Here is a 10,146-nt window from a genome sequence, read left to right as displayed (position 1 = left end):
ATTTTTTCCATTAAAATTTTGGGCGTTGTCGGTCACTATCTTCTCAGGTGTACCGTACCGACATATCAAATCTTTCTCAATGAAGCACTTGACCACTTTTTTGAGTTACATGAGTATAAGAGCTGGCCTCCACCCACTTTGTGAAGTAATCAATGGCTACTAAGATAAAATTGATGCCTATTGCTGGCCTTTGGGTTGATTGGACCAATCACATCTATTCCCCACATTGCAATGGCCATGGTGATGTCATATTAGACAGAGGAGCTGGAGGTGCATTTATCTTATCACTGTACACTTGACATTTATGGCATTTTCTGACATAAATCGATGCAATCTTTCTCCCATGGTCATCCAGAAGTACCCATATCGTTGCATTTGTCTAGCCATCATGTGCCCACTTGCATGAGTTGCACAAATTCCTTCATGAATTTCTTGCAATGCTACTTAGCTTCGATTTCGTCTAGACATCTTAGTAAAGTTCCATTGAATGATCTTTTATATAGAATTTCTCCATCTAGGTAAAATTCCATGGCTAACCTTCTCAAGGTCTTCATATCTGCTTTAGATGCCCCCAAGGGATATTCTTGATATTGGATAAACCGTTTGATGTCATAAAACCATGGGTTCCCATCTATTTTCTCCTTCGACTGAACAACAATGAGCTGGAAAATTTTTAATCTCAATATGGATTGGTTGTACCCTGATTCCGTAATCAATTTTGGCCATAGAAGCTAAGGTTGCCAAAGCATCAGCAAACTGGTTTTTTGTCTCTTCCCATATGGGTAAAATCTATCTCATCAAAGCCCTCAGTCAGTTTTGAGAGATATTGTTGATATAGGATCAATTTTTCTTATTTGGTCTGCCATTCGCCTTTCACTTGACAGATTATTAACATTGAATCCCCATAGACATCAAGCTTCTTTATTTTCATCTCCAAAGCAGCTTCTAACCCAAGGATACAAGCCTCATATTCAGCAGTATTGTTGGTACATTCAAATTGTAGTTTGATTGAGATGGGATATTGCTTATGGTCAGGTGAGATTATCACAGCCCCCGCTCCATTGCCAGATACATTCACTGCCCCATCAAAATACATAATCCACCAATCATTCTTCTCTTTGTCTTCTTCTACTATCAACACATCCTCATCCGGGAAGTCAAATTTCAAAGGCTCATAATCTTTGATAGCATTATCTGCCAAATGATCAGCAATTACACTTCCTTTTACAGATTTTCTTGTCTTGTATACAATGTCATACTCGGCCAACATTACTTGCCACCTTGCTATTCAGCTTGATAAGTAAGGTTTCTCAAAGATGTATTTAAGAGGATCCATTTTTGAGATCAACCAGGTGGTATAATACAACATATATTGTCGAAGACGCTTCGTGCTCCATACAAGAGCACAACACAGCCTTTCAATCATAGTATATCTGGATTCACAATCTGTAAACTTCTTGCTCAGATAATAGATAGCTTGCTCTTTTCTTCCAGACTCATCATGTTGTCCTAACACACAACCCATTGCTTCTTCCGTTACTGTCAAATACAAGATCAAAGGTCTTCCAGGTACAGGCGGCACTAACAAAGGTGGATTCTGTAGGTATTGCTTTATTTTATCAAAAGCTTCTTGACAATCTTTGTCCCAAGTACCAGGATTCTTTTTTCGAAGCAATCGAAAAATGGGCTCACATGTTGCTGTTAACTGAGATATGAATCGTGCAATGTAATTCAAACGTCCCAAGAAACCTCTTACTTCTTTTTCGGTTTTAGGAGCTGTCATAGCCTGAATTGCTTTCACTTTATCAGGATCGACCTCTATTCCTTTATTACTTATCACAAACCCTAGCAACTTTCCAGACTTCACCCCAAATGAGCATTTTGCAGGATTCAATTTCAACTGATACTTCCTTAGTCTATCAAATAATTTTCTTAGAATCTGAACGTGATCTTCTTCATTCGTAGACTTGGCAACCATGTCATCCACATACACTTCAATCTCTTTATGTATCATATCATGAAAAAGTGTCACCATTGCCCTTTGATATGTGGCTCCAACATTCTTTAACCCGAATGGCATCACTTTGTAGCAAAATGTTCCCCATGGTGTGACAAAAGTGGTCTTCTCTTTATCTTCTTCAGCCATTTTAATCTGGTTATACCCGGAGAATCCATCCATGAAGGAATAAGTTGAGCTTCTAGCAGCATTGTCTACCAAGACATCTATGTGAGGCAAAGGAAAATTATCCTTTGGACTAGCTTTGTTTAGATCCCTGAAGTCTACACATACTCTGATTTTGTCGTCCTTCTTCGGTACAACCACTATGTTCGATACCCATTGAGGGTATTTAATGACTTCTAGAAAACCAGCATCCCACTGCTTCTTTATCTCTACCTTGACCTTGAGTAGAATATCCGGGCGAATTCTTCTCAATTTCTGCTTGACAGGTTTACATCCTTCTATCAAAGGCACTCTGTGCACTACAATATCAATGTCTAAACCAGGCATATCTGCATAAGACCAGGCAAACACATCCATATACTCTTGTAGTAATGAGGTTAAACTGCATCTTTCTTCTGTAGTAATCAGAGTTCCAATCTTTAGCTCTCTTTTATCTTGCTCGGTGCCTACATTTATCACCTCTAATTCTTCTTTTGCAGGTTTCCAAGCATGCTCAGACTGTTCTACTTGTCTAGTGAACTCTTTCATATAATCTTCATTACATTCCTCTTCGTCCATTGCAATCACATCCTTATCAAAGTTTGGCCATTCATTTTCAATGCAATATGTTTGTGGATTTATGGAGGATTCGCTTTTAGAATTCCTGGAAGCGGAAGGTGTTTTGTGTAAATGCGTATCTTGTAGCCAAACAAAACAAAAAAGACAACAATTGCTGAAGAAAATGCAAGATCTCAATAATATTTTAAAAGTTGACTCAATAATTATGAAAAGACCTTATGTTGACATCTTAAACCAAGATTTTCAACTAGGTACAAAAACACAAAGCAAACTACAAAGCAAAGCACACAAAGTACATAAGAGCAAATATAAGCAGACGCTTATTCATTACTTCTTGAAAACAACTGGGGCTTCTTCAATCTCCCAATTATGGAATACTTCGTCAACAGCCAGCTTTCGCACAAAGGTGTTGGTTGGAGCCTCCTCTAGAGAGTGGACAGTTAACTGAGGTAACAGTTCATCTTCTTTTGCTATTTTTGGCTCGTCATCAGAATTCCAGCCTTTTCCTTCACCTTCCTCTACATTGTTGATATCCATGAAAGCAAGTTTCTGCCCCAAGACTTCAATCATGTTTTCAGGTTTCATCACATATGCTGACTTTGGGAAAGAAACATGGATAGGTGGGATTACAATGTCTTCTTCTTCTGGCTTCCTTCCTTCCATTCTGGCCAACCTTCTTTCTCGCTTAATCCTAGCAGCTCTCTGGTAATCATCTTTCTTAGGCTTAAAGCCAAGCTCAAACCTCTGATCAACAGCCTTAATTTTCATTATGTTGACTCTCTTGAGATTTCCAGCAATTGGATCATTCTGGAATGGTAGCCCATGTTTCAAAAAGCACTTAGCTATCATTCGGGCAGTATCAGAAATCATTGGTCTTCTTAACACCGTATTCTCTGGTACCCATTCAGTGTTCACAACCTCGAAGGCATGGAGATTTCCATCTTTGCAATCTTCTGCTTCAATATAAGGGACCGACACATTCCTTATCATGGACAAGGTTTCTTCTGCCTTAACTTTTACTAGAGTACCATTGATAATATACTTCAAACATTGGTGTAGAGATGATGTAACAGCCCCAGCGGCGTGTATCCATGGCCTTCCCAATAACATGCTATACGAAGGATGGATATCCATCACTTGTAAGGTTATCAAAAACATCTGAGGCCCTATAAACAATTCAATGTCAATGGTCCCTATCACCTGTCTAGGGGAACCATCATATGCTCTAGCTGTCATCGTGCTTGGTCTCATGTAGGTAGCATCAATTGGCATCTCATCTAGCATATGTTTGGGTAGCACATTCAACGCTGAACCATTATCCACAAGTATTTTGCCGATCAAACAGTCTTTACATTTCACAGTGATGTACAAAGGCTTGTTATGCCCAGTCCCTTCCGGGTCTAGCTCATCTTCTGTGAAGTATAAGTAATTAGAGGCTTGAATTCTTCCCACCAAATGTTCCATTGTATCTTGAGTAATATCCTGTGGCACATATGCTTCATTCAACACCTTTTGCAATGCCTTACGGTGTAACTCGGAACTCAAGATAAGTGACATTAAAGAGATTCTAGCAGGAGTTTTCTTCAATTGATCCACCACACTATACTCACTATGCTTCATCAACTTCAGAAATTCGTTAGACTCGTCTTCACTTATAGGCTTGTTCACTTCCATGCCTTTAAAAGCATCAACTATCTCTTTTCCTTTGGCTTTCCTCTGCCTCTCTAATTCTTCTGGTGTAAAACAACGACCACTTCGAGTTAAACCGCCGATTTCAGGGTGAAAGATGGGAGTAGGGTTCTTAATGTTGAAAAAATACCCATAATTGTAAGGCATAGAGCCATAACTTTCACTGTTTGTGCATACAGGCTTGGTCAGGATTAGTTTTGGTGGACCACCCACAGTTGGTTGGAGTCTACAAACTTCCATTTTTGTCTCCTGACGGCCTATCATCCCAACTTCACTGCTCTCTTCTTCACTCTCTATCCTTAACATGCCGAAAGTCAGCATCCTTTTCACTTCTTGGTGAAATTCTTCACAATCATCAATGTGATGTCCCACCTTGCCATGAAACTTACAGTAATTATTTTCATTCATCACTGGTTCAAACTCAGATAAATATCCAGACTGTACTAGCATATCATACAATCTTTCCATGGAAACCTTCAAAACTCTTTCCTTCTTACCCTCAATTCCTACAGCATTCACTCCTCCACTGCTTGCAGCATGATTGGGCAAAGGATTGGACTTCACATTCAGTGCATCATCAAAAGTTATCCATCCAGCCTTTATCAATTGCAGAAGCTTGTTTTTAAATGCATTGCAGCTTTCAATGTTATGCCCAGCAACGCCAGCATGATATTCACATTTCAGATCTGGCTTATACCAATTTGGGTATGGAGTTTGCAGTGGGGTTAAGGGAACGGGAGCTACTTGCCCAATACTCAACAACTTTGAGTACATTTCTCCCAAAGGAAGTGGCAATGGTGGCAATCGTTCTTGGGTTCTTTGAAAATTCCTTCTTGGAGGATTAACGATATGGTTACTTTGTTGGTCATGTGGTTGGTTTTGTTGGTTGGTGGGGAAAGGTTTAGTGAAGTTTACACTTGCAACTTGTTGGGTAGGCATTTGGAAGTTATAATGGTGGTAATTTGTTTTCTTACCCTTATACACTCCTTCCACGTTGTTCACCTCGAAATCCTTCTTTTTCCCAGTAAAGCCTCTCTTCTCAGTAGGCTCTGACATTCTCCCCGCTCTTATCGCTTGTTCTATTCTCTCAGCGATAGTTACAGCATCATAGAAATGCTGAGCTGAACTACCCACGAGGTGTTCAAAGTAGGGAGATTTAAAAGTGTTAGAAAAAAGAGTGACCATTTCTTTTTCTAACAAAGAGGGTTGCACATGAGATGCTTTTTCACGCCATCTCAAAGCGTATTCTCTTATAGTCTCTTTGCTGCCCTTTTCCATGATTAACAAGCTTGACCTGTCCGGGGCTACCTCCATGTTGAATTTATACTGCTCCACAAAGGCTTTTACCAAATATTTCCACTTTCTGATCTTGGTGTTATCCAGCCTTGTATACCAGCTTAATGCCGATTCAGAAAGACTGTCTTGAAAGAAATGGATGAGAAGTTTCTCATCATTCACTACTTCTGCCATCTTATTGCAATAAGATTTAAGATGAGTGACTGGGCATTCAGTTCCAGTATACTTGATGAATTCTGGTACCCTAAATTCCTTGGGTACAACTACATTTGGAACTAAACACATTTCTGCAGCATAAACAGGATCATATAAGTATGCCCTTCGACTGCCTTCAATCTCTCTTCTAGAGCGGTCAATTTATCATAATCGACATTTTCAGAGAATTTCATCCTTTGTGGGTCATCAGTTGCCAGGTTTACAGTAACTGGCACTTGTGCTGGTGGAACATTGGCAGTGAACTGTTGTTTGAATGAAGAGGGATTTGCCCCTAAATTTTGAGGCGAGAATACAAAGGGAGCTGATGGCATAGATATAGATGGAGTTGCAACTGTCGGCTAGGTAGAGGTACCTTCCCCAGACTTGGATACTAGGGTCTGCTCGAGTAGACTTGTAAGTCGTGCTATATCGTTTTTCATGCTCTCTAACTCTCTTTGATAATGAGCCTCTAGTTGGGCTCTTTCTTCATTCTCCATTATCTTCCTTCGTAGTCGAGTGCAATGAATTTTATGTCCTCTTGGGGGACCTATATTTCAACCTGAATGAATGCAAGTAAACTAAATGAAATGCACAAATGGATGCAAAATGCCATATGGTTTATGCATGCTTGTTATTGGTTTCAAATTTTCTTTTAACTTATGATAAGGAACAAACCAGATCAAATTCTCTTAAAAAAAAGTTCTCACTGAGGACTCCAAACCTACAGGGACTTGAACCGATTTAGGGGAGAAATTTGATGCCATAAATCAGAATCAAAATAAGCATTTCTCATTATTTTACAATATTATAATCACAACAGACTCAATCTTTCCAAAGCCTTGGACCGTCATATGCTGAGATCTCATTAATTCCATCTCTGATCAACCCAAAAAACCGATGGAATTCATTTCTAGTCATTGGTTCACCGTCTGTTATTTGTTGGGCTATGCCTCTTAATCCTAAAGCATAATTCTTGGCATCATCTGCTTGTACATGATAGCGCATAGCTTCAGAAGCCCAACATTCTGCTTCTCTTTCTGCATTTTCTTTTTCTGATGATAAGGTCTGCTCAATAGAAAGCAAATGATCCACTCGCTCATCTAAATTGGCAATTATTATATCTTGACTTCGGCACTGCTCCTGGAGTGATTCATTCGTCTCTTCCAACTTCAATACCATTTCCTCAGCTTTTGATGCTCTTCCAATCCATCTCTTCATACTAACATCTTGCCTCTTCTTATCCTCTAATAAAAGTACATATTTTTCTTGTAGTTGCTGGAACTTAAGTTGTTGCTGTTGTAGTTGTGCTAACAAATCATCCTTTTCTTTTCTTGTGTTAGCCAAAGCTTTTTCTTGAGTGATTAGATTAGATTCTAACCTTCTTCTTTTAGCCCCTAACTCTTCCACTTCAGCATTCAAACTTAGGTTGTAAGATTCTTGTTGGGCGCGAACTTCTTCGTATATGTCTTCAACAGACTGAATCATAGACCTTGGTGGCCCTTCAAAAGGAGGAACTCTGTACCCTTTCCCTCTCGTCTTTTGCCATATCGGATACCCTTTAGTTGTTTTTCCTTCTACTCTCTTAGCAGAAGTAACCCTACCAGGATGTTTCCATGCCTTCTTTACTGACTCTAATAATTTCTTCGAGGTCTTGAAATCTTCATAAAATGTTGCCAGTTCGGTAGTCCTTGGAATAAACTGCTCAAATCCAAACTGTCGCAAAACCATGTTGGGACAATAACTAATACAGCAACGGGCTCCTATCAACGGAACCCATGGGTACTCACCACAGTATGTCAGATAAGATTTGAAGTAAGAATATCGACTCCTCCACTTTTACTTAAACTTCGAAACATTGATTCCCATGTGGATCTTCCTACTTCATGCAAATGTTTTTCAGTGACATTCTCCAGCTTAGAATAAAGATGCCATGGGGTACCAATCAAACCTGAAATCTTTCCCTCAATCATATAACTCACAGTCCAGACAAACAACAACTGCAAACAACATCTTAAACGACCCCTTCCAGCTTTTCTACAATAATTTAAGGATGAGAAGGTTTCTGCCAATATCGCTGTAGCAGGGTTGATTTTAAGGGTCACCACACTTTTAAATACATTAACAGCCTCAAAATCGATCATTCCCTCGGCAGATGGGAAAAGAACCAAACCATATATGCCTAAGGCCAAAATTCTCAGTCGAATTTCGTTGCTTTCATCGCGTAATCTCCTGTTGAATATGGCTTCTAGTACATTCCAAAACCAACCCTGGCTATTTCCTCGTTTAGTCGCCTATGCTTTTGCTGGTTGACAGTCTATTTGAGTAATCCAAGCAAAATTAGAAGGTGCATGCTCTGTATGTGTGTAAAAGTACACCTTTTCTGACTTGGGACAATCTAACAGGGCATCATACTCCTCGATAGTAGGAGTCATATCCACAGTATCAAAAGTGAAGCACCGATATTCTGGATCCCAAAACCCTATCATGGCTTGAAAACAAGCATGTTGGACCCTAATTTTCAGTAAATGTGATAGATCCCCGTATTGTTTCTGAAAATCGATTTGATCATAAAAGGATAACTTTTCCCAACAATCTAGCAATTGTCCTGTACCAAGTGGCCTGTCATCTAATTTAACATGCTCTGGCAATTGAGACTCAAACTTGGATGGCAAACAATCCCCTTCATCATGTTGGTTCAATTCTGATCTGGTCAAAAATTCCTCAATAGTAATGGGCTTTTCCATCTCACACTTCCTATAAGGATCGGTGGAGATTTAATGAGAATATGAAATGTATATGAACATGTATGTTAATGCATTGATATTTGTTTGTGTCCTAAAGGTATATCCTAATTGATAGGATCTAGCTCATAGGGTTTGGCTCAGTTGATTCTAATCTTAAATATTTTCTTTGGTTTTTAGATTGCCCAAATTACCCATGGGGTAATCAGCCTCTTAACCTTATACAACATGAGTATGGGAAGAAAATTCCACAATACCCGTCGCATAGGGTGAGTTACAATCCAAGCGAAAGTCCAAATGAGCATCAGTGGACATAAGTCACACTTGCCACCTGAATCTTTCTTTTCTAATCTTAAAAAGGACGAGCTCGGGTCCAGAGCTTTTATGGGTTCACCGTGAAGTGTGTGAATACACAAATAAATAACATGCATGCATGTACAAAATCTAAAAAAATTGAAATGATTGACAATAAATATCACATAAAATAAATAGCGCAAATAACATAAATGCTAAAAAATAAACAGCAATAAAAAAAAACAAATGAAAAACACACACAAGCAGTTGGTTCAACCCTCGTCCCCAGTGGAGTCGCCATTCTGTCGATACGCGACGTCGGGCGACAACTCCACTCATTTTTGTTTATTTAACAAAAACATTTTGTTATGATTATTGGGGAAATGAAAATTTTATTGGAGTCGCCATCTAGTAATTTGAGGGAACTAGAAATCCCAAATTAAACACTAGTTCCAGAGATTCGGGTACTGGGTTAGTTATGATTAAGGGAAGGTAGACACCACCCTTAAAACATCCTTTCAAAAGAAAGGTTACCCTTACTTGTGTGTTTTTTATTTGATTTAAATGCTATTATATTTCGAGCTTATTTGCAATTTCGTTTTTTTTAAATAGTTAACGTTGGTCCCTAAAAATAGGAGACGCGTTAAAAAAATGACATCAATCCCTAAAAATAGAAGACTTGTCTAAAATTATATTTCGAGCTTATTTGCAATTTCCTTTTTTTAAAATAGTTAACGTCGGTCCCTAAAAATAGGAGACGCGTTAAAAAATGACATCAGTCCCTAAAAATAGAAGACTGTCTAAAATTATATCAACGTTCAACCCTAAAAAGGAGAATTGCGTCTGTGTTACAAAAAAAAAAAGCAAAATTTATGGACATATTCCATATTTGTTTGGTATTTAAACTTTTTATTTGACATCGGTCCTTTTCTATAAAAAGAGACGTGTCGACAAACATCGTTCATAGGAGATGCGTTAAAAAAATGATATCAATTCCTAAAAATAGAAAACTCGTCTAAAATATTGACGTGTCAGCAAATAACGTTCGTAAGAGAAAATCACATTTTTTTTTAAAATGATTTTAGGGTTTTTTATTTTTTATTTTTATTTTTTATTTAAAAAAAAATATAATAAACACACACACACACACACACACACACACATATATATATATATATATATATATATATA

The 10,146-nt window shown here is 38.3% G+C and overlaps 1 protein-coding gene across 1 annotated transcript; it reads right to left on the bottom strand.

Annotated features, from left to right (window-relative positions):
- Positions 1–850: 850 nt before the first annotated feature.
- Positions 851–6,417, bottom strand: LOC118061695 (uncharacterized). The gene is made up of 6 exons (XM_073407024.1): positions 6,294–6,417; positions 6,026–6,212; positions 5,659–5,846; positions 3,072–5,550; positions 1,365–2,825; positions 851–1,280 (listed from the first exon to the last, which is right to left on the bottom strand). The coding sequence occupies exons 1-6, from the start codon at positions 6,415–6,417 to the stop codon at positions 851–853; spliced, it is 4,869 nt and encodes a 1,622-aa protein (XP_073263125.1).
- Between the last annotated feature and the right edge of the window lie 3,729 nt (positions 6,418–10,146).

Source organism: Populus alba, chromosome 1 (assembly GCF_005239225.2).
Source record: "Populus alba chromosome 1, ASM523922v2, whole genome shotgun sequence".
NCBI classification, from domain to species: domain Eukaryota; kingdom Viridiplantae; phylum Streptophyta; class Magnoliopsida; order Malpighiales; family Salicaceae; genus Populus; species Populus alba.
The sequence above is the reverse complement of the archived record's forward strand: the minus strand, read 5'-3'. Positions and strand labels throughout refer to the sequence as shown.

Coding starts and splice junctions, on each gene's coding strand:
- LOC118061695 (XM_073407024.1), bottom strand. CDS start 6,417: ATGGAGAATGAAGAAAGAGCCCAACTAGAGGCTCATTATCAAAGAGAG. Junction 6,213..6,293: donor AGTATCCAAGTCTGGGGAAG/GTACCTCTACCT, acceptor CTCAAAATTTAG/GGGCAAATCCCTCTTCATTC. Junction 5,551..5,658: donor AGAATACGCTTTGAGATGGC/GTGAAAAAGCAT, acceptor TGGGTAGTTCAG/CTCAGCATTTCTATGATGCT.